The sequence below is a fragment of the Anabrus simplex genome, chromosome 2 (genome assembly GCF_040414725.1).
Source record: "Anabrus simplex isolate iqAnaSimp1 chromosome 2, ASM4041472v1, whole genome shotgun sequence".
Lineage (NCBI taxonomy): Eukaryota > Metazoa > Arthropoda > Insecta > Orthoptera > Tettigoniidae > Anabrus > Anabrus simplex.
In genome coordinates, this window is record NC_090266.1 from 364264362 (window position 1) to 364290141 (window position 25780).

Genomic DNA, 25780 nt, shown 5'->3' on the forward strand with positions numbered 1-25780 from the left:
TGTAACTTTTGTGGAACGTGGTCTTATTATGTTTGTGGAACGTGGTTGACCTACAAACTGTGGAGTGCTTAGGCACTTGGTATTTTATCACTTGTGGTGGCTTGGTGTCTTATATGTTGGTGAAAACTATGGGGTACTGTGTCTCAGACTTTCCATAATTTATGTTCTGGAACAACAAACGTGGTTTGCTCGAGTGAATGTACCTTTAAACCAAGTGATATAGTGAAGTAGGATTCTTTGGTATAACAAGTGCCAATAATGAGAAATGCAAGTTGTATTGATACACAGAGACAGTGAAGGGTATTTATCCACATATATATGCTTTGTAAAGAACTTTCATCTTTTTGTTTCCCACTGGTTTTGTTGTTGTTGTTGTTGTTGTAAATATAGAGTCTTCCAGCAGTATTTTGTGGGTGTATTATATGTATATTTCGGTACGTTGATGAGGTGCTCATGCACGGATATTGTTCAGAATATAGTTAATTATATTGGAATCAGTGGCGTTATTGATGAACCTAGGTGCTGTTCCTACCTATTTAGTCGATTTCAGAAGGAGCAGATGTACCAGTTTGCAGCTTTACGTACACGCCCTGGGAGAGAGAATTATCATGCTTTATCGAAATTCGAGGGATCTTTTCTGGTGAACTCTCGCGCTCATAATGCGGATATTTCGATTAATTATTTTCATTAATTTACTTTATTTCAATGACTTTTATTTCAAATATTATTCATATAATGATTAGATTTCAGTTGACGCCCAAGCGTTAGGTGATTAAGTATTTTATTTTATTCATATTTGACTATTTTAATTATATTGCAATGATTATTAATTATTATTATCCATATACTAATATTTCAAGGAATAATATACAATGAAGCCTCTACGAATAACTTCATTGCTCTGGTTAATGTAGAAGTTATGCTCATTTCAAATTACTTCCATACATTTAACTTGCTACTTCTGACAGAGGACCCAACCGGGTAGACGAGCCAAGGGTGATACGGTTATGAGAAGGGATAAGTGTTAGATTGTATCAGACAGATCTCCAGTTCACCGTCTGAGATTTAGTAATAACAGTAATAACACTTCAAAAACTTTTCTTCGTAAATGTGAACCCTTAGATAGGTTGGATCCTCAAACTTCGGTGTTTTAGATGCGGATGATGTCTCATTGTTGTAGCAGATTATAAAATATTGATGTATTATTTAGAGAGGGATTCATGTCACACTCGAACTTTTCTATGAAATTAAGATAGGAATGGGAGGAATTTGATTTCATGTCAGTGTTGTAGATTCAAATATAATGTTATATGGGTGTACCATTGTGCTGTCTAAGTACAGTTTGACTCATGGACAGTGATGATGATTACTGAAGTAGGAATCCACATGTGACCTATTTAATTGCAGATATCATTAGTTCCATCTAGTTTGATTATTTAACTACAGTTTAACAATGATGGTATTGATAATTAAAAACCTTCAGAAATTTTACCTCAGTTGAACATCGGTGGTGTCTGTTATTAAATTCAGTGACAATTTAATTTTACGGTAGTTTGCTCTGTCTATTGATAGTGTTGATCATCATTGGTAGTTTACATTAGTTTGGGCCGATGACCTTCGATGTTAGGCCCCTTTAAACAACAAGCTTTAAACAACAAGCAAGTTTACATTAGTTTGTCAGACTGGTGATAGTGATTAACAAACTCAGTATAAGTTAGCTTCAGTTTACAATGATGGTAGTAGTTACCAAATCCAGTTTGTTTTATTTTACCATGGGAGTGTAGTGTTTATTGAAATCATTTTTTCTGAAAAAAGTATTGGTCACTTTACGTTATTTTTTCCAGCGACGATGGTGTTGATTATTAATGTCAGTTCTGACTTATGATGACGTTCTGCGCTCCAAAGGAAGCGAAGTTCACTGCCAAATGTTACAAGACTTAACGCAGTCGCCGATGGCCCCAGCGAATAAGTAATAATAATAATAATAATAATAATAATAATAATAATAATAATAATAATAATAATAATAATAATAATAGTAACGGAGGTACACCTCCGTGCGTTTTCAAACTGAGCGCCTTCTAGAAGGCCGTCTGTGATGTAAACCCTGAACTGTGTATTGGAAGAAGTTTGGAACTTTAATCTTCAGATGTCGCTACTATCGACTTATATGCCCCCTCTGGTGGGAGGACGGACTATTAATTCCCAAGGGAAAATTATAATATAGATGTTTGTTAAACTGAAGTGTTTGTAGATTGTTTCTGGTTTGTTCAGTTTACTAGCACTTCTATCACTTCCTTCCTTCTTAAAATATTAGCTAATCAGGAATTTTTGTATATATATTTTTTTTGCTAGTTGCTTTACGTCGCACCGACACAGATAGGTCTTATGGCGACGATGGGACAGGGAAGGGCTAGGAGTGGGAAGGAAGCAGCCGTGGCCTTAATTAAGGTACAGCCCCAGCATTTGCCTGGTGTGAAAATGAGAAACCACGGAAAACCATTTTCAGGGCTGCCGACAGTGGGGTTCGAACCTACTATCTCCCGAATACTGGATACTGACCGCACTTAAGCGACTGCAGCTATCGAGCTCGGTATATATATATTAGCCACTCAAAATGGGGGTGTGTACAGGCCATTGGCCGAGAGAGTTCTGGAACTTACCCCTCTGCTACAAAAGCTGGGAGCTTTTGGGTCATGTTATCTTCTTCAGCGCACCAATCTAGAGGGCATACAGTTAGTGGAGGCAGGGGTTGGCCTTGCCCGTCGTCGGAAGGACCACCAGCTCGAGGTTATGGCAGACAGCTTTTAAATATGTGATAACTAGATAACTCCACAAAGCTAACTTGAGGGAAAGGTTTTCAAAATTCTTTCTTACTGTAAATTTCCATATTTTGACATTACATTTTAAATGTAAATTTTCAGTCAAGTCTAAGGACTCTATTCAAATCCCTGCTTGGAAATATGTAACTTAGGGAACAAAAAGTGTTCACTCTCTTTTAACTCCCATTCAATTTGGTATTGGGGTGACTATGATATTCTAAAACTTTAAATTTTGACTCTATTTTAGGAACTTAATATTTTAAGACATCTACCGAGCTCGATAGCTGCAGTCGCTTAAGTGCGGCCAGTATCCAGTATTCGGGAGATAGTGGGTTCGAACCCCACTGTCGGCAGCCCTGAAAATGGTTTTCCGTGGTGTCCCATTTTCACACCAGGAAAATGCTGGGGCTGTACCTTAATTAAGGCCACGGCCGCTTCCTTTCCAGTCCTAGCCCTTTCCTGTCCCATCGTCGCCGTAAGACCTATCTGTGTCGGGGCGACGTAAAGCCAATAGCGAAATGAAAAAACATTAAGCCATCTAGTCACCCTCTGTAGTATAGGTTTAACCTCTGTAAATTCGGGCCATATGCCTGTATAGGATTTTTAGTGTTTTTCAAAGTGTCAAAAGGAGTGCAAGTGCTTCACCTCCTAGCATTTTGTTCATGGCCGATTTTCTTAAATCTTCTTCTTTCTGCACACGTAGGCCATTTAGTATGGGCACTTATTGCCCCTGTTTGACAATTGTGAATCAGACATTTGAGCAGAAAAGACAGTAAAGACTGATTTCAAATTGATATAATGTAAAATTTGGATTGGAAACTTGTGCTTTTGAGAGGCTGAAATATTGTAAATTTTGGAGCTGAGTCTCCTAATGTAATTGAGTGGAGCAAAGTTGCTCTTTGGAATAGTGTAACTTTGGAGGTACAAGTTTATTTTGTAATTTAATGTGTACTTGAAGTTCGACTTACGCCTTTCCCTTCATCAGAGCTGACGAGAGCATCGTAATTCTTTTTAACTGTTATTTGTTGTTGTTCATCAAAGTTTAATATCAGAAAAAAAGAAAGGAAATAAATACAATTTCAAAATTTTAGTGTTTAAAATTATGCTCTCCTCTTTCCTCTGTCCACCCATTCGAGCCCGCACCTTCTTACACCTCTGCAACCTACCAAAACACGGTAATAATAATAATAATAATAATAATAATAATAATAATAATAATAATAACCATCATCATGGCCTCAGCCATCCTGTGCAGATATTTGGATTTCACACCATTAAAGCTCCCTGCATCTCGGTTTTGATTTTTTATTCCAGCAGATGGTAAATATACTACAGCAGAACTCAATTGGTTAATCTACTATAGAATTCTTAATTATTTCTTTTGATAATCACCAAATATGTTTCCAGGGATCATTTATATGCAGACATGTATGGTATGAAGAGCCTAACGGACATTATTCTGGGCTTCAAAAGTATGACTATCTCTGTCCAGTTTGAACATGTCTTGAGATCTGGTAGGTGACACACTACACACGGTCCACACTCCTTAAGGTCCAGTAACATCATCTTATGAATAACTACAGTACAGGTATAGTGTTCTTTGGTACTTCATTCAAGTCACGATTTGAACAAATTAAGGGATTTGTTATTAGTTACACATATCTTTACGAATTTGTCACTGATATTTCCATTCAAATTGTAAACAACAGGTTGCGTACCTCCTTCTTCGATTTCAATTCTTCAGAGTTGAAGCTGTTTAGCAACAACGCCAAGAAGAGGTTGAGGACCATGAAGTTACCCATTACAAGGGCTGGCAAGAAAATGAAGAAGCATGTTTCAGGACCCTGTTGGAAACAGAAACAGAACTCAGTTACTCATAGTCTGACTGGAACTACGTATTTCTGCCGCATAACACTTGCAATAGAACTAATATAATCCTAGAATTGCACTTGCTTGGTACTAAAACTCACCTGCTCTGATTCAGCTCGCATGCAGTCCCACAGAGGTTCAATCCACTCTCCACAAAGAATTCGGAATATCATCATAAATGAATGGAAGAAGTCACTAAAATTCCATCTGGAAGAAATTCAAATTTTCTAATGTGGATTTAGTTTCACAAAATATTTGATACAAGCTTTGAAATGAATCACATTATTATTGTAATTGTATGAAACTAAGAATGAAACTAGAGATGATTACAAATTTACCATTTATTTCAAAAATGCATGGCACTGTGCATCATCATATTAAATATGTCAGGGCATCATCAGGAAGCTTGGAAGCTGTGATATTTTTACTGTTTTATATTGTTCAATATACAGAAATGTACACATCGTTAATATCGATACTTGATAAGGAAGACATAGATTAGTCCCTGTGGACTATGAGTCAGTAGAGGTTATTGTGAACTGAAAATGACAAGGGTAGAGTAAAGGAACTGAGTGGGATGGAAAACAAATAACCTACTGTGTTTGCTGGTTTGAAACTTATGCCAAATGATTAAGAAGAATGCAATCTGCATATCAGGTTCACCTCTTTATTATTATTATACTGTTTTTACTGCATAATGCCAACGGCATAGCTATGTTGCAACAAAACATTTCGTAAGATTTCATAAGTTAAGCAATATTGGGTGTGATCCCCATTTGGATATGTAGATCAAATGGTGCAGGCTCGAGGAAGATAAGAAAGGCCATTCCACCGTATGTGAGATGTGGCTCAGGATGCCTGGTCCGAGGACCCTGTCCTAACTGGGGCTCTAACTAGGTTGCCATAATCCTGGTTTGAATAAGGTATTTGGATTAGAATTTTACTGCATAATCCTTTGTATGTTGTAGTCATTGCATAATATACTAATTTAATTTACTCTCTCACTTTTGCAGAAATTATTGTTATTTTTGGTTGCAGAAGTGATGATTTAAGCTATTTAAGCAATGTAAATTGTAACATACCGCGTTGCTTTCAATTTAGACCGGAAGATCAGACAGTTTTATTCTTCGTCTGCCTACTCAGTACATATTGGATTATTAATATACAAGTATTCGTACATGGTACCAATCCAACAGCACCATTATTGCCAATATGGAATAAACACACAAAATCAAAGAACAACAACAAAAGCAACTGGATTACAAACAAGAAGATTCGCAATATATACCCAAATCCCTCACTTAATCAGTTTACTCAAGATATTCATACCTTTCACACAATTGAAGTGCTTATATCTAGACAAACTCTTTGTTAGCACATCTGCAATCAATTCTTTTGTTGAACTAAACTCTACCATCAACTTCCTTCTCCTACAGCTCGTTTGATGTGTACTGAGTAGGCAGACGAAGAATAAAACTGTCTGATCTTCCGGTCTCAACTGAAAGCAACACTGTATGTTACAATTTACACTTCTGAAATATCCTGTGCATATCTGTGTGCTTTGATCCCTCATTAATCTCAACACAATTTGCATTCTTTACAGCTGACTGATTATCATTGTGAAGACAAACTAATTGTTGACCAATTCTCTTTTTGCAATCTTTTTCTAAAATTTCCTATAAAATTCTCCCTTCTTTGCACAAGATGTGAGGTTTCCATATTCAGCCTCCGTGGTAGACAAAGCAACACATGGGTGCTTTTTACTCTCACAATCTACTGCTCCCTTTGCCAAATTAAGTACATAACCAGTGCAGGACATTATGTCAGATATTTCTTGAAGGATAAGCAGATGCAGTCTTTGCAAGTGATAAATCCGATAGAGCCCTTGCTCTCTGTGACTGCGTCTTCTTTGTATTGTTGCATCGGTGACCACATCTGCTTCCGCGTAATCCCACAGATCCTCATGGAGCAGATATATCGCTATATTCCTCTTCTATAGTTCATAGTTCACCGATTCTCGCATTTTTCCAATTTGTGGAAGTGAGCTACCATACGTAATATTGTTAGACACGTTGGATTCTATACCGAACTGTAAATTTTTAGGAAAATTATTTTAAATACGAGACACAACTCACCATGGGGTTAAGTTACACATGCCCAATGCAAAATGTTTTTAAAGCACACAAAACATGTACAGTTCCACTCAACAACACTTCTATTTCCGCACGCTGGACTTGTAACCTGTTGTTATTTTGGTTGTATGACTTAGGATGTTTAAGCAGTGTAATACACCATGTTGCTTTCTATAGAGACCGGAAGATCAGATATTTTTATTTTTCATCTGCCTATTCACTACGTTATGGAATATTCGTATACAAGAACTGGTACGTGGCACCAACCCAACAGTACCATCATATCCCATACGAAATATCCACATAAAGAATCAAACAAAACCAACAACAAAAGCAACTAGATTACAAACAAGAAGTTTCAGAGTATATACACACACCAGATATATTCAAAACACGGCGAGCTACAGAGATACACATACGTTTGGAGCAATGACCAAGTGCGTTACTGTGCTGTAAATGCCTTTACTTAGTTCATGATTTTCTGATCAATATTCCTGAATAACTGAGCATGTAACTAAGTACTAGTGCTTGTTCACATAACCCTTGCTCTTGTAAAGTAAATTGATACTTTTTGTATTGTATAATTTATTTCATGTGCATTTTTGAATGTGGGCTCCAAACCTGACGGCCACTGAGTAATACCAACTATTCCTTCTTTGATTCGTGTATTAAATCATTCATGTGCTCATAATATTCATTATTTCAGCATTTAACTGCACTTTTAATTTCTCTTAGCGCGTAGTAGGATAAAATAACAACAACATTCCGTCGAAGTATTTAAGTACTGTATTAAGTTCTATAATTTCAGTTAACCTCCAAGGCCTCTCATTTAAAAGTTAGAATAGGCGTAAGAGCCTAAGAAGAACTGTAGTCTAGCTATTTTATTAGTCAGTATCTTTCTCTATTATTGTGTAGTACTTGTGTAGTATATATTACACTTTTCTTTGGATTTTAATTCATTTACACAATTTCATTTTGGTTGATTATTGATTTATAATATTGCGGTGAAGAAAATGAAAGAATGGCTGAGGAGTAAAGGTATAGGTACTGCGAGTGTAAACAGGCATTAAGGAGTACGAGGGAAGAGGTAGAGAATTCGAGGGAGATAATTAGGCTCGTAGCAGTGGACATGAATAAGGTAGGTCTGTCTCAAAATATCTACAGGGTATCGTAAGTAGACAAGAGGGAGGGAAAAAAGGGCAAGGAAAGAGAGAAATTGTGGAAGACAATTGGGCTAGTATTTTTAAGGTTATAGAAAATGAAGGCTAAGGGATCTACTCAGGGGGAAGAGTTCAGGGGAGATATTGATGAATCAGTCTGATTCATCGCAGATAGAACAGCAGAGGGATGATAAAGAACGTGGAAGTATTCCAAAGGAGGGCGGAGGTAATAGAAAAGGGAAATGCAGGAAAGGGAAACGTAGAGTAAAGGACAGTAACAGGGAGGCCGAACAGTGTAATAAGAGGGAGGACAGGGAGAGAGTAGTATGTTCTGAAGCCGTCAGGGAAGAGAAGGGAGACCAGAAAGGGAGGTGCTTCTAATGGGGGCTCTTTTCTTTGGCACGTGCGGAAAGTGGGGAAAGGTAACCAGGGTAGAATTTTATTCAAAAGTAAGGTTAAGAAATATGTTGAGAAAATTAGAAGGGAAGGAGGAGGATAATCGGAATCAATGTTGGTATCAATAACGCAAAGTAAGCAGGACTGGGTACCACCATAGTTGGGGATGTGTAGGTTCTACTTTTGCACTGCAGGAGTAGTTTAAAGGAGCAGAAATTGTTAACAGTGGGATACTGTGTAGGAGGAATAATGAATGGAGTATGATCGGGGATTTAAAGGAGATTATGGAGGGGGTGTGCAGAAAACAAGAAGTGAGAGTTTTTGATCCTAACGGGTAGGTACGAGAGAAGAATCTGCATTTACTTCAACAGCATGCGTACGTGTAAGTTCGGGAGCTTGGATAGAAGGGTTATAAGGAGGTACCTTCAGGGAAATGGGGTGGACTAGGAAGTGATGATGATGATGCTCGTTGTTTTAAGGGGCCTAACATCGAAGGTCATCGGCCCCAGGACTAGGAAGTGGTGATGAAAGTACCGGAATCTTGGATGCAAGTGAGGATGGAATAAATTTGTTACTGTTAAGCTGCAGAAGTATTGTAAAGAAAGGAATAGAATTAATTTAATAGATATGCAGGCTGAATCGCCTAAAATTTGCACCCCAATTATTTCTGAAATGGAACGTGCAATCGATGTGTTGTTTTCAGAAAAAGAAAGTGTAACTAGGGGCTCATAATTGTAGCCCATGCACATATTTCAATAATTATAAGAAAGTGTATTTTTTCAAATTTACATTTTTCAAATGGATCAATTTCATTTGACATAAATATAAAACTAGAGTAAATAAGAATGTCAATCATGTTTTTTCAGGATTCTAATACAAGTAGTTTATGCGCTACGTAGTTTGAAAACTGTTAATACCGGCATTTTTCTGCTCCATGTGTCAGCGCTAACTTAAGAAGAAATGTGAATGAACAAATTCTCTGGATTCTAAAGAAAAAGAAAAATTGGCCTTGCTGGGCGGTGTTCAAAACGAGGATCAACAGCTTCAATACAAGCTTTCAGTCTGTCATGTAAAGATTCAAGCACCAGTTCTAGAATTTCATCAGAAATTTCAGTGCAGGCAGCGGTAATACATCGTTACATATCATCTGGTGTAGTCGGTATGTCCTTTTAAACAGTGCCTTTCGCTTTAGGCAGAGAAAAATGTAAAAGGGTCGCATCTGGTGAAAGAGCCGACCAAGGTGCAGGGTCCCTTCGCCCAATCCAATGATTCGGAAACAATCGGTAAAGGCAAACTGTATTCACTATACACTGAACAGCATCATGCTGATACCACACGTTCCTCGTAGTCTCCAATGGAACGTATTCTAACATCCGTGGAATTTGGTCAGTTAGGAGGTTCTGATACTTTTGAAAATCTACTGTTCCTTCTATGAGAAAAGGACCTGTGAGTTGATGTTTTACTATTCAATACCATGCATTTAAACTCCACGGACGCTGACGTTCCATCTGACGAAGCCATTGGGAATTGTTCACGGACCAATAGCTTATTTGGCCATGATTTGTAAATGTTGCTTCATCACTAAACAATATATATGATAAATCTGGTGTATCTTGTCTCAATGCCCATGTAAAAAAGTTAACACGATTCTCAAAATCGTTCGTATGCAGCTCTTCATGAAGAGAGACATGATGAGAACGGAATATTTGTGGTTGGAAAGCGCGTAGTACCCTTGTCTGACTCGTGCCACTTCCTCGTGCGAATGAACGGGAATCAAGTTGCGGACCTGCAACAACAGCAGCTAGAAAATGAATTTCACCCTCTTTTTCAGTCACTCGTATGTTTCTGTTATGTTTCTAAAGCGTTACACTTACATTTTCACGCATCTGGTTGAAGAGATTAACAAATAATTGTTGAGGTGGGTGACGTGTGTTGGTGTATCGTTCCGCGTGCAGAACACAAGAACGAGTAGCATACACCAATGATATGTCGGATTTTTCAGCATTGGTAAATACCATCTTCCACCACGTCCTACTTCTTGAACTACCACGAAGTAACTGACAAGGAAGTCACAATGCAATCAGTGTACTGAATAAGGAAACAAATATCCTAGCCTCGTATCTAAGCAGTTGAATGGAGCAGATAATTGTTGGTATTTACGATTATCAAACTACTTGTACTAGAATCCTGAAAAACAAACGTAATTGACATTCTAATTTATTCTTGTTTTGTTAATGTCCAATAGAGAAATGCAACTTTTGGTTACACTTCATTTATTTGAAAAGAGCACATCAATACCTCCTCATACTTTAGAAATATTTCGGGTGAAAATTTTAGGTGATTCACCTTGTATGTTTACGGGATATTATAATAGAAGTTGAAACATTACTAAGAAATGATATTATGGATGCGTAAATGTTCTCACAGGACTGGATTGTTTATCGCATTGACAGGATACAATTGAAAGGTGAAAGGAGGTTGTGTAAGCTATGGGAAAGTTAGGGATGAGATACATGGAATTCTAGGAGTATAGTTGATGCTTGTTACTTGAAGGGGCCTAACATCTAGGTTATTGGCTCTATAGGTGTAAGGGTCATCCCTAAAGATAACAGGAAACTTTATGTTTTGAGGCGAACAGACCTAAAAGTGGTGATCCTGACGCCAATGCAGTATTATTTGAAAAGGTATATAGTTATGTGGGGAGCAACACAAAAAAGAATGTGATTGTAGCAGGTAATAAAAATATAACCATTGTTAATTGGGAAGGTAATGTAACAAAATCATGGCTAAAAATGGCAAATAAGTTAATCTGAGAAAGACAGCTGAATCAGAAATTTGACGAAGTAGGAGGATACATATTATGGACGTAGTGGTTTCAAAACAAGAGCGTTATAGAGAAGCTCAAGTGATAGATGATAAGGCTTGATAAGAGAGGCATGAGGAAGTTTAGAAAAGTAATTATGATTGGTGGAAATTTGTAAATAAAAAAATTAAACAGCCCGTGAGACGGGCTAAAGCAATTGTTCAGGTGTGTGAAAATTTCGAGGTGGTAAGGAATAGTAAAGATCCTCTATATTACAACAGCATAATAATAAGTTTAAGCAGGAAGTGAAGGATAGGAAACTGAATTTAGCAAAAAAAAAAGCAGCGAAGGATAACATGATGGTATACGTTACTGCCATTAATATGAGTTGTAGTGAAAAAGTGAAAGGCTATGTACAGGTACTTCAAGGTAGGATATTCTGGAATCACAAACAACTAAGGTGAGGATTTACAGAAGTATTTAGTCAGCAGTACGTTGGATAGGTGACTCAAACTAGGGAAGTACTGAATCTCCCCTATGGTACCGTAATACAGATGTTTACAAAAATATACCAGAGTGGAAATCTGGAAAAGAAGCAGGAAATGATAAGATTTCTAGGGATGCACTAAAGGGAATGGATTTGGATATACGACCATATCTGAATTATTTATTTGGTTACTGTTAACATGAGAGAGTTAAACCAAGTGAATGGAGAGTTGCTATAAAATCCCCTGTGAGCAAACATACATCGGATAACTTCAGGGCAGTCCTATGGACATGTGTTCCTTTTAAGCATTGAAAAAGCATTCTTTCTGATTTTAGTTGCCATTTTTGTAGACTTGCTAACTGGTTTGATATAAGGCAGGGTGGAAGGTTATTCCATGGAGGCTTAGCTTGTAGTATTCCAGTAAGACACAGCAGATATTTCAGATTCAGGAGGTCAAATTGACTGGATCACTATTGACCTCCCCAAGGATATTGATAGGGTATATCATGGGAGACTTCCGATGCAAATGAGGGCTATTTGACCAGGCAAACTACTAGTTGAATACGTGACTAAATTTATATAAAATAAAACTCAGAGAATTAGAGTAGGTGAAGCTTCTCCTAATCCGGTAACAGTTAATAGGGTGGTCCCGCAGGGCTGTATTATCCAGACTTTATGTTTTGTTATGAATATATAAATAATTTGAGTGCAGAACTGCTATCATAAGTAAGGCTTTTAACGGCTGATGCTACACTTTATAGAATAATAAATTACTCGATTGTGAGCGACTGCAAAAATATTTCTATGAATTTGGGAGATAGAGAGCAGACTGTAGTATGTTGTAAATGGGGTTAATGTACCTCATGTGTATCACTACAAATTCCAAGGAGTTATAACGTTAACATGGTTTAAATAAACATTACAGATATCTTAATATGGTTGTGAGGAAATTTAGGATGTAACGGAGAGAGCCTTAGGTCACTGGTAAGAACCAAATTGGAATATGGTTCAAGCGTATGGGACCCACACCAGGGCTACGTGATTCGAGAACTGGGAAAGATCTAATGGAAGGCGGTACCATTTGTTCTGGGTGATCTCCGGGCAACGAGTACTATGACGAAAATTTTGCAAGGAAAGAGCTGGTAAGAAGATAACCTGTTCGACTAAAAGGTATATTTCCAGCTGTCAGTGGAGAGGTGGCGTGAAATGACATTAGTAGACGAACAAGCTTGAATAATTTTTTAAAACCAATAAAGATGAGGTTGGGATTTAAGAGAATAAATATAGGCAAATGTTCGTTTATGGAAAGAGGAATAAGAGATTGGAATAATTCATCACGGGGTATGTTTGACAGAGTTCCAACTTAATTGAAAACATTTAGGGATAGTAACTGATAGGAGATCTTCCACCTGGGTGACACCACTAAATGCAGGTTAGTAGTAATTTGTTTTGTACTTCCTTTCACTCTACCATGCTGTCATTATCTTGCACACTCACAGCCTCATTAGAACTTCCCTTAAATAGTGATTTTCTTCACATATAATTCAAATTGTGGAAGAGGTAAGTTATTCTAGTTCCTTTCCCAAGTTCATTGCGTGAAATTCCTAACTAGTGATACAGAAATGAGACATTACTATTCACAGGATTTTAATTGTTAATAATCTTAGATGTGTTAACAAGTTGTAATCCCTCCTTTCTTCAAAATTACAAGGGATAATAACCATGGTTTTGCAAGATAACTTCTAATCTAGTGTATACTCTCTTTGTTTAAAGACAAACCTTATTACATATTTTCAGTACTAGAAAGAGGTAAGGCTATTTATAATTTACCTAGGCACTGGATCTGGATAAAACCTCTCTCTGGTGTAGTCCTTTGAAAACAATTGCATGCCTATAACGGCAAAGATGTAAATAACTATAACCAATACAAATGTTAGGTTTCCCAGAGCACCAATTGTAGAGATGATGATACTGAGCAGCACCTTCATCGTAGTCCAAGACTGGGCCAACTTGAGCACACGTAACTGTAAACAAAGTTCAATGTTAATTTATAAAAGGAGTACAGTTAAAACTTATATGCACATTTTAATTGTATTATTCATTTTCATTCAGTGTGAATGACGATATTGTTGATGATATTGATTTTAGGTTATCTAACTTCAGGTCATAGGACCTCAGTGTAAATAAGTGAAAGAGGTAGGAGAAAGGATAACAATGAAAATATTGTCCACAGATGAAGACTGATTATTGCATCATATACAGTCTTTCGTAAATGAAAGGTGTTAAAATACTACAGGGCAGTTGCAGTGAATGCGCACTGACTCGTGGCATTTCTATGTGTTAGTATATTCATATCAAGCACTTATTGTCTTCTATTGATGTAAGAGTGTAGTCGTAGTTGGGCAGTGCATTCACTGGTTTCAATGAAGTGGTCAAACAAGGAGGTTCTTAAGTTCATTGAATTTTATAAAGAAGAAGTAGTAATTTTGGACTCAAAAACCCATCGCACCATAATAGTAATAAAGTTCATGGTGCAGGGGAGATTGCAAAGACTCAATTCGGAGAAGATTAACCGTTTTATGTGAAACAGCTTAAGGCGATGTCTTGATTTCAAGATATAGGAAATTGTCTGAGAAAGTAATGCAATCCATTAAAACTGGCAGTAGGAATATAAGAGGCAAGAATATTCTTAAATAATGTACAATATTTAAGATTTATCTTGCTTTACGTTTTAGAAAAGAAATCATACAACATCGTCTAGGCTGCAGTTCCTTCTTCTCCGCTGACTGTAGAAAACTTCCAGAGAACTTCCATATGATATACGTAACTAAATAAGCAGCAGCAACATTATCTCCTGCAGCAACCACAACCTTTAGTCCATGTTGTTCCCTTTTGAGAACAAGTCAGGACACAACTAAACGGCGCATCACCTCCACGACCAAAGAAGGTCTGGACGTGCCAGCTTGCTGTCCGCCATTTACTGCACAGATCAGCGCGGTGTACTCATTTGATTTAGATTTCCAGGTTCGAAGACGAAATGTGGTACATCATGTTGCTTGGATGAGCCACGTGACATCTGTCGCCACCGTTACATTGATCTCAGGCGTGGAAGAAATACACCAAAGCAGTCGGATCTCAGAATGGTCCAGGATTTATAATATGGTATTCTGCTGGCGATGACTTGTACGTTTAAACGTAAGAGTTTGATTGAGTAGGCTCGTTAACGAATTTCTAATTTATAATAATCTCTAAATCTTACTATAACTAAGGTAACAAAAATTGAACTAATGACTGTTTAAAATGTACCCATCAAGTCAAAAATTACAATAGGAGAGAAGGGGCAGGTTTGAACTGGGGGAAGTTTTGAACATCTGTGTTTTTATTAGAACATTTGAAGCGATTTTTGTTTACTTCGTAGGGGTTGTCTTCCCTGAGACAAATGTTTCCAGGCATTTTAGTTAGACTGTTTACTACTGAAGGAGTACATTGCATTTCTGATGCTGTGTTCTAAATTTCCAATATGTGTAAGCACTTCGTGTTTTCATATGTGTGACGGAACAGTCTTTATCATAGAAGTCCTTTAAATAATCATTGGTAAGAATGTCAAATGTCCTTTGTTTCAGTCAGTTCAATAATTACCAATGAAATAACATATCCTGTTTAAGTCACCATTATGCTGAATGTTGTACTAAGGGGTAGATTTGAACAATACGTTTTTGTTTCGGTGGGTGGGGGAAGATTTGAACATGCATGAAATGTGGTTTTATGTTCTTATACAAGTCTGCTGTGCACGAAATATGTTCTATTTCTCTATATTTTCCATCAAACTAGGTCGTACTTTATGAAAAACATTATTCTTCCAAAACTAATATGGTGCGGACTTGAAAATGACGCAAGACGATTGTTGCATCTGAAGAAGCAGTGATGATGTTGTGGTTCAAGAAGGCGGTGAACTGGTGTGTTAAGTTTGAGAAGAATACGAATGTTACTACGAATGTGCTTTGTGATTCGTGTAAAAGTTAATTGTGTCTTTAAATATATCGTAGAGAAGTTAGAGAAGCAAACAAATAAACGGGTAGTTTCATTGATGTTCCGATATTAAATGGTGATCCAGACGTGATGTAAAAACGCAGACACTGGTGAACCTAAATCTGGTTATTATAGGCCTACTACCGCAACGAAAGAAATGGAGATGATATTTAAGAAACGAAAAGCGGCGAGATCCTGTTTTGGTAAAACTTACGACAGTTTTACCCAAGAGTTAGATTCTTAAAATCCGAATGATGAAATAGTGAAATTAAAATTTTCAACTTTAGATAGTTTATGTGGCGATCTTAATAAATTACACGATGGAATGTCCACGCGGATGTTAGATGATGAAAGAGCTGTCTTTGAAACAGAATGCAACACCACATAAGCGTGTAGAGGGAAAGTGGATCGCGTTAAGGTGAAGACGGAAACCTAGTTACGAAATGCGCTCAAGTAGGACTAGTCACAGATTCCCAGTCAGTTTGTTCATCCTTAACCTCATGAAGTCATGTAGAAGGAAACTGAAACTTCCTCAAGTAGAACTACAGTAAAACGATTTAGTGAAGGTATAAAATATTTTTCGAGTTTTGGACTGAGTTTAAAAGAATTGATGAAGATAGGGATATAGAGGATTCAGATACATTTCAGTGTTTTATTCAGGCTACGGTAGAAAGCACACTGGCCAGAGAGATACTAGAGAGTTTCCTCGCAGCTGCTTAAAGTTATAACAAAACTATTGAAAGCTTAAGGAATATATTCCGTAGGGAAGAATAGTTGACTCAGTATTACGTAAGAGGACCTCAAGGAATCGTGTAAAGAATGTAACAGAGACCCAAGCTAGGCAAGGTACATTTCATTTCCACGATAAGTTAGAAGCACACCTGAGAGCACTGGAATCAATCGGGATGACTTCAGATAAATACGCAGCGATGCTATTTCCACTTGTTTAGCCCTGTATGCTAAAAAGTCTACTCCGCGTGTGGTTGAGGAACTCTGTGACAGCCGAACAAAAGAACGAAGAAGGTAGAATCTGTGGGGACAGACTGAAACATCTTTTATCATTCTTGAGGTGTGAAGTTTAGTGTGAGGAACAAATAGTACGAGCAAAGGTTTGCTTCAGAGTTAGTGGAGATACTTGGTAAAAGGAAAATAAGAGAGAGACAAGTTGATGACGAAAATGTTATGACTACCGTAGAAGATTTATTTTATGGTGAGAAGAAGAGTCTAGTTGTGTGCCTGTCCTGTGATAAAACTCTTGACAGTAAGGAATGTTTCCAAGCCCAACAATTATCCTTTAGCCATATGCACGACTTGGTGAGACGGGAGAAGGCATGTTTCACGTTTTTAACACATGGTCATCGAGCAAAGGACTGCAGGCAGACAGTAAGTTGCGTAATCTTCTCCGAAAGACATTTGTACAATCATGCGTACAAATCGAGAAAATATACAGGAAAACATATCTGTAGATGATAAGAGTGATGAAAACGACAAAACTTGTTTATCTAGCCAGTGTACCTCAGAGGTATTTCTTCAAACGCTATGCTGGGAAAGTTGGAGATATAGAATGTGGGCACATCGCAGTGAAAAATCGACTAGGATAAGTCGTGATGGGACGAATGGAAGGAAGACTCGGATGATCTAAAATGGGGTCATCCAAACAGCGTTCCCCGAGCGCTAGCGCTGTGGCCGCGCTCTAAGCCAGTGCTCCTAGCGCTTTGGGGAAAGGTAGTTTCGGTAGTGGTGGGAGGAGCTTGGCTGGCTGAGCAACCAGCCGATCCATCAGTCGCTAGTCTAGTCCAACGCGCTTTGTTGACAGCGTGTAACTAAATCAGATTCGCAGTTGTCATGACTGAACATCATACAAAAAAGAGTAGTCAAGCAGCAGCCTTTAAAGCAGAATGGGAAATTTGATTTTTCTGTGCAGGTTATAAATGACATGCCAAAAGTTTAGTGTGCCACCGAGATGTAATGTATTTAAAAACACACTATTTGGAACGGCACTAAATTGCCAACCACAGGGATGATTACGGTGATTTGACAGACGCCAGTCACCAATGAAGTTGGAAGAATTGAAAGAAAGTGTCAAACAGCGCTATTTTGTAAGTCTTATTGTTTTAATTTGAAAAGGTTTGTTTACAAACGGGAATGAAGAATTGATTGAATTATCTGAAGAACGCTAAAATTGTAACTTGCGGTATTTTTGTCTGACAGGAGAAAGAGGAGAGTGAGGTTGGTGGACTCATTTTACGAGCAAGCTACAACTGTTCGCTGCGAATTGCCAAAGCTGGGAAACCCTTCACGGAAGGGAATTTAATCGAGGAGTGCCTAATGGACGCGGGGGCATGTATTTGTCCTACGGAGCTAGTTGAGAAATTTGACAAAATCTCTTTTTCTCGTCAAACTGTGGCTCGCAGAATAGATGATATGGCCGTTGATATGGAACAGCTATTAATGGAGAAGGCAGGAAATTTTGTATCCTTTACCATCGCCCTCGGCGAATCAACCGACATTGCGGACACAGCTCAGCTCGTTATTTTCATTCGAGGGGTGGATGACGATCTCCGGGTCACCGAGGATTTCCTAGACTTGGTTGCTCTCAAAGACACCCCTACCGGTTTCGATATTTTCGAAACTCTGGAGGGTGTTTTTGAGTCAATGGGACTAAAATGGGAGCTGTTGACGAGGTTAACGACGGATGAAGCTCCTGCTTTACGTGGTCTACGCACGGGGTTCCTCAGCTATGTAAAATTAAAAATGACTGAGAGCGATAGTGCCCTATTGGCGGTGATCCATAATTTGATATACCAGGAGGCAATCTGTGCAAAAGTCACCAAGGTTAATTAAACACGTAATGGGAACAGTTGTGTGAATGGTAAATTTTCTTCGCTCCCATGGACTCACGCACCGTCAATTCAAAGAATTCTTGGATGACATTGAAGCGGAGTATCCGGATATCCCGTACCATGTATAAGTAAATGGCTGAGTAAGGCGAAGGTGCTTCATCGTGTTTTTTGCTTGCGGAACGCAATAGATACCTTTTGTGACATGAAAGGGAGGCCCGAAGTTCTTTTGCGTTATCCTACATGGGTGGCGGACTTGGCATTGTTCAGTGACATTACTGCCCATCTGAATACTTTGAACACTTCGATTCAGGACGAAACGCACAATATCTGCGATTTGGTGGAAAAAATTCAAGCGTTCAAAAGAATGATTTTGTAGGAAAACCAGTTGCGTACAAGGAACACAGGACATTTTCCATTACTTGATACAGTGAAAGAAGGTGTCGACTTCGATGAGTACTTGCAGGTAATTCGCCAACTACATGAAGAGTTTGAAAATAAATTTTCTGAATTATCAGAACTCCAAGCGGTGTTAGATGTATTTGTTCGACCATTTTCTCTTAGTGCAGACAGTGTTCCACAGCTATTTCAATTATAGTTGATTGAATTGCAGTGAAATGTTCGTATTAAAGACCGCTTTCTAATATCACGAAGTTTAGAAGAAATTTACAGCGGCTTTCCGCAAGAAGAATACCCCCTTTTGAATAAACATGCATGTAAAGTTCTGTCATTGTTCGGCTCAACGTACATTTGTGAGCATTTCTTTTCGGTTCTTTAGCTTACCAAAAGTAAACATCGTGCAATGGTGAGCGATAGAATTTTGCGCAATTGTTTAAGAATAGCTGTGTCCAGAAATATTTTACCCAATTTGGATAAGATTGTTTGCTTCGAAACCAATAGCTCGTCAAAACGACTGAGTAAAAGTCAATCAAGGCCTGTACTATCTGTTCATACGGGTAAACTTTTGTTGAATTTTCCTCTCAGATATGTTCAAATTTCAGTTTTCAATAAATCACACTATTCTTTACTTAACGGTTGATTTCGTTTCCTGCATATTCCATACATCGGTGTACCTTTCGATTTGTATATGCGGTATATTTGTTATGGCAAAACAGCCCTATCAGCATGATGTCAACATACCCACAAAAGCCATCGGCCGCACGACTGTACGTACGTATCTAGTCAGTCCGGTCCGAACATCGTCCGTCTGTCTCAGGTCTGTAGTGGTGGTAGGGGACGGAGCGCTCGTCTGACTGCCCAGTGCTCCCCGAGCGCGGGCGCGCTCTCGGAGCGCAATGAGTGGATTGCCCTGCTAACCATACTGGGATTTTAACTAACATTCTGATCCAAACCAATAATTTATCAGATCTATGGAAGTTGGATGTTGTAGGGATTATTGACCCTTGTGAAAATCAGACCAAGGAAGAGGAGGAACCAGGGGTTATAAAGCACTTTGAAAAACTGTGAAGAGTGATTTCAAGGGATGCTATTTTAGTCAGCCTTGGTTACGGGGTAGAGAAGAACTGCCAGATAACAGAATCCTTGCTGAGAAAATATTACTATCTACAACTTCCGAACTCAGCACTGCTAATACGTTACAAGACAATCTCTAAAAGGGTACAAACTTGCTAGACTCGAGGAGTGTATGTTCAAAAGGCGCTAGTTCCTGATTCTGAGACATTGTAGAGTACCGTTTCAACTGAACTACAGCCTATTTCTTTAGGGACAGTCATGCAACATCATTTGAACCAATAAAAACCACCAGCGAAAAATATTACTGAAAAATTGAGTCAGTGTGTCACATCTGTTAATTCAGGAGAAGAGCTACAATAGTTTGTTGAAGAAGGCTACGCAGATAATGGCTGACGGAAAGTTTGGATTAAGTGGGTAAGAAAATTATTTCTTGAAACATTTAGAAAAAAGAGTAAGGCCGTCATATGTACTCGGAGTGTAATAGGATAACGTGGAATATTCTCTGTTTTGTGATGTGAGTGGAGTTATAAAAGCTCCAGGCGTTATTACACGAAGAAACTTGTTGCTATTTACACAAAGAGTATTTGAACCCATCGGTTTTAGATCAGCGGTCACTGCATGTCCGAAGGTGCTTCTAAAAGAAAAATGGAAAACGAAGCTGGGATGGAACACGAGATTCCGGAGGAGTTGAACAAGGAATTCGTCAAATTGGCCGAAGAGCTACTAGACTTACCAATGTTGAGTGCCTAGGCGGATTTTCTTTGAATAATACTAATCATGTTCGTTACACATTTCCTGCGATGATTCAAAATCTTCGTACGCAGATGTGATATAAATATAGTGCCGTGGCAACGGTTCAACTGCTGCAATGAAAATCAACAGTTGCCTCTCTCAAGAGCACAACAGTCCCAGGACTGGAGTTAATGGCATGTTGCATTTGGGTACGACTGGCCTTGCAGGTCAAGAATAGTCTTCAATTTTCAAGTCTGAAATAGCATTATTGGACGGATTCCACTTGTGTTCTGTACTGGGTCAAGAAATATGAACAGTGAGGGATTTTCGTGAAGAATAGGGTTAAAGAAATACGTGGCTACTCGGATAGCGCAGATTGGAGACATATCGCAGGTCATGATAACTCAGGTGATCTGCCTACAAGAGGCTGCAGTGTACAAAATGCTCACTAAATCCAGATGGTTGGAGGAGCCAGAGGTATGAGGAGAATGGCTGGCCCACAACTCACCGCCTGCCGAATGAAGAAATAAACGAAGAAAGGAAAAGGGGAACTGTTACCATGGTTAAAATAGTACCTTACATACTTATCCAGATATTTAAGAATTATATAGGTGATGACTTGGACACTTCGGTTCCTTAACTACGCCAAACGTAAAGAATACAGACTTCTGTTATCAGTAAGAGAAATAAAGAATGCAGAAATAAAACTGCGAGCATTGTACAGAGCGACATATTTCAAGAGCGAGGGAGATCAGACTTCAAGTCACTGTATGCATTCCAAGATAAAGAGGAGCTGTTGAGATGAAGGATGAAGAAGTCTTCAGATATCCCATATTGTTGCCACCTGAACATACAACTTTATTTATGGAAGAGCACTTGAATGAAGGAGTACATATCTTGTTGGCTATCCTTAGAGATCGCTTTTGGATCATCAAGGGCAGAAAGACAATTCGTAGCATTCTTTTCAACTGCCTCAGATGTAGGAGGTATGAATCAAAGAAGAACCTGTGGAATTTCCGGAATCTCGAATAAGAGAAGTCACTGTTTTTGATGTGCTTGGAATTGATCTAGCGGACCCGTGCAACTAAGAGGTAATATAAAATCGTGCACAGTAATCTTTACATATGCTGTTCTCAGGGCAGTTCATTTTGAATTAGTTACCTCGCTGACTGTGTCAAGTTTTATGTTGATATTGAGAAGATTCTTATCTGGACAGGGTATTATACGTTATATACAGCAACAGTGGCAAAAACTTCCATGGAACGAGAATTTACTCAAGACACGTGTTAGAAGAAGATACAGCAGAAACAACAGTTTCGAAAATTGAATGGAAATTCAATCCAGCCACTGCAGCCCATGTGAGAACGAGTCGTTCAGATGGTCAAAAAGTTGTTGCGAAGTGTACTGGGTCATGCCTTTGTAAACTATGAAGAAATGATGACAATTCTTATTGACTGTGAAGCAGTTGTAAATTCCACTGCTGCTGGAGTATTCATCCGACCAAATACAACACATCCACCCCTTAAAGAATTGTTCCTCATCCATAAGCCCACCTAAGTGCGCAACACCAGATGTTACCACAAAAAATACCAAGGTAGCTGTTGCGAGGTCTCCAGTACCTAGTGCCACCTTGCAAAGATGCCAAAGTTACCAGGATATTGCAGGAAAGTGAACATCCTTGCACGTTTCCTTGAGTAGAAGAACAGAAATGGTGTTTTACATATTGTTAATGTGACTTATAATTTTGATTTTACAGTGTAAGAATGAAATGGGAATTACAGTATGTTGCGTCTGGAGCGACATTGTTGTAGTTCACGAAGGCGGTGAACTGGTTTGTTAAGATTGAGAAGAATACGAATGTTGCTATTGTGTTTTGTGATTCACGTAAACGTTAATTGTATCTTTAGTATACGTAGAGAATTTGAGGAAGGAATGAAACGGGCAGTTCCATTGCTGCTCCACCTACGATATTGATGAAGAAAGTTTGGATAAAGCCATACAAGCAGAACTAGAATGGCTGTTTGAGAAAGCAGCCGACTTACTCAGGGTTAGACACAATGCACTGTTTTGTCAAGCGAAGAAACGTAAAGAAAATCCATTACAGAAAAATAACTATTATTCAACGTATTCAGTATGTCAAGTATTCACGACAGAACAATGTGCTGAAAAATCATATAATTAAATGTTGAAATGAATATTTGATATTGTTACTCCCAAATCCGTTAAGTACCTTTCTCCTACGCAAAAAGACTATTTAATTGTAATAAAAATTGAAAGAAAAATGAACTGCAGGCATATATTTGGTAAAGGGTTACATGGAAAGGCATCTTCACCTAGGGAAGCCTGAAAATACAGCAACACATTTCGATAAGAAGAATGTTACAGAGTTCCTGTGGCTTTCTGTTTTCGGGCCGCTTTTGTTTTCGTTCATTGTAAAACACCCAGAAATGACATATTAAAAGTTTTCAAATCTGCCCCCACCTCCTCTATTATTTTCCTTAAAACACATTTCAATGTTGCAGAAAACTGATATCATTATACTACACGTAGAGTGCCTTCAACTATTCGCTCCGCAGAGCACTGCGTGCTTGTAAGGTCTCTGCGGCCTGCTCGACAACTTTCTCTGTCTTCCTCTCACATGCCTTTTCTCTGTCTGCTGCCTTCTCGACAAATTTCTCTGTTCCGTTAGGGCAGTTCTCCTCGCTACCTGCTAGGATGTGGACTGCAGCTGCAGCGTATTTATGCGCGGTGGCATGCGACCGCCTTGACATGCTACTGTGGCCTTATGTACCGACTGCTCGCAGCGGAGAGAATAGTTGAAGGCACTGTAGTTCATTCCTTACCAGCCTAAGTCCTCGCAAAACAGAAAGACCATCCACTAACTCAAAAGACAAGTCCAGCAAACTTGCTGATACAATTATCAAATCAAAAATGTTCCAGCCACATGCAAAGAATTCTTTGCTGAGTGCCAGAAGCTTGAGGAAGCACTCAAGTGTGAAGATAGAGGTGAACACCTACGAAAAAAAGAAACAATATCAAATTCTTATCATTACAATCCATCAAAATATAGGAGCAATATTACATATATAGACAGAAAGGGGAAGGAATATTAGTGTATACAGATAATGTTTAATAGATTCTTGAAGGAAATATTACCCAGAAATTGGAATCACAGTAAAGATAAATTATGTCACTCTTAAAAATGAAAATTCCCTGTTTATTGAGTGGGTCATAAATTGAATAAATGAAGCCCCCATCTAGTGGCGTGGATAGGGATTGTGCCGGCAGCTGAAGCCTCTCGCACCCCTATGCGGCAATGATTAATGATTGACAGATGAAGTGAAATGATAAAGGAAAGTGTTGCTGGAACGAAAGATGATGGGGAAAACCGGAGTACCGGAAAAGAAACCTGTCCCGCCTCCGCTTTGTGCAGCACAAATCTCAAATGGAGTTACCCCGATTTGTACCACGGAACCCAGTGGTGAGAGGCCGGTGCTCTGCCGACTGAGCCACGGAGGCTTCTTATATCACTCTTACAAAAGATAACAGCAAAATGCTGTAATCAAAAACACCAAAACGTTGCCACTATTCCCAACTTACCTGATATTCGCGTATATGAATACATTGGAGAATCACTGACCAGAACATTTATATTTTATGGAATTTGTGAATAGTCAATTTGTATTTGTCTTTACGATGTTGTTTCTCATTTACTCAAGAGAAAGGAATATAAAGGTATTGAACATTTTGATGATAAAACATTAATCATTCATCAACCACCACTGACCTGCATTTAGGGCTATAACCGAAGTCCCAGATTCCCTATCAGTTGTTTACCTAGTCATTTCTTTAATGACTTCAAAGAATTCTGAAAATGATCAAACATCTCGTTCCGTAAATTTTTAAATACCTAATTCCCCTTGCTATAAACAGATATTAACCCCAATTTGTCCTCTTGAATTTCAATTCTTTCTTCATATTATGATCGTTACTAGTTTTAAAAATTCCACTCGAGCTAATCTCATTTCACGCCATCTCTCCGCTGACTGGTCAGACAGAACACACCGCTTATTCGAGCTGTTAGTGTCCTTAATCGCAAGTCTTCACAGTCCAATGTTCCCAAAAATGTTTTGTAACACTACTCTCTTGTGGGAAATCAGCTAGAACAAATCATGTTGCTTACCTTCAGATCATTTACAGTTCTAGAATTAAGTAATACTGGTGAGGACCCCATACGCAGGAACCACTCTCTAATTGGGGCCTCCACAGTGACTATAAGCCATCCCCTTTTCATCCTTACTACCATCCCGAAATGCCCTAATAATGAAGTAAAAAAAGGAACCTTTATTTACATTCCCATCAATGTGATTACTCCAAAGGTGTTTCCTTATACGAAGGCCATACTGAAAGTCATGAAAAACTTTTTTTTCCTTAATCACAAATATGTAATATAGAATAACCATGCACATCATCTCAATTTTTAGACTTTCCAGAACATGTGCAGGTACTCTGAAGTCATTACTTTCTCACGAGAGTTACAAAATTGTTGACATCGATATTTCGTTCCATCAACGTGCTGTGATTAAATTCCTTGTTAAGGAAGGAATTGCTGCTGCTGAAATTTACCAGAGCCTTTAGCGTGCCTATAGAAATATATGTATGTGTGTGTTAGCAGTGTTCGGAGATGGGTGAAACATTTTAAAGACGGAAACACGACCACCAAAGATCAGACGCTTAGTGGGTACCCTCGAACTGCCTCCAGTGAGTGCAAGATGAGAAGAGTTGATGACATCATCAAGGAAGACATACGTGTCGCTGTTAGTGAAATTGTGACAAGACTTCCAATACTGTGCAGGAAATGATTCGTGAGTTAGGCTATCGAAATTTTGTTCCCGCTGGGTCCCACGTCTACTCACCACAGATCATAAAGCTCGGAGACAAATGATCATTCGGAACCTTCTTCAGTGATATGGAAAAGGAGGAGATGATTTTTCGATGCGTATTGTTATGGGGGATGAAAGCTAGTTTCACCCTTAA

At 38.5% G+C, this 25780-nt stretch overlaps 1 protein-coding gene across 1 annotated transcript in view; it reads right to left on the bottom strand.

Annotated features, from left to right (window-relative positions):
• LOC136863549 (sodium channel protein 60E-like) overlaps positions 1-25780 on the bottom strand; it is a 280338-nt gene that overhangs the window by 122052 nt on the left and 132506 nt on the right. The window contains exons 11-14 of the mRNA XM_067139930.2: positions 23587-23757; positions 13500-13693; positions 4793-4898; positions 4541-4666 (exon numbers count right to left, since the gene is read on the bottom strand). Of these exons, the coding sequence (XP_066996031.2) occupies positions 4541-4666; positions 4793-4898; positions 13500-13693; positions 23587-23757 (597 nt within the window). The remainder of the gene's footprint in view (positions 1-4540; positions 4667-4792; positions 4899-13499; positions 13694-23586; positions 23758-25780) is intronic.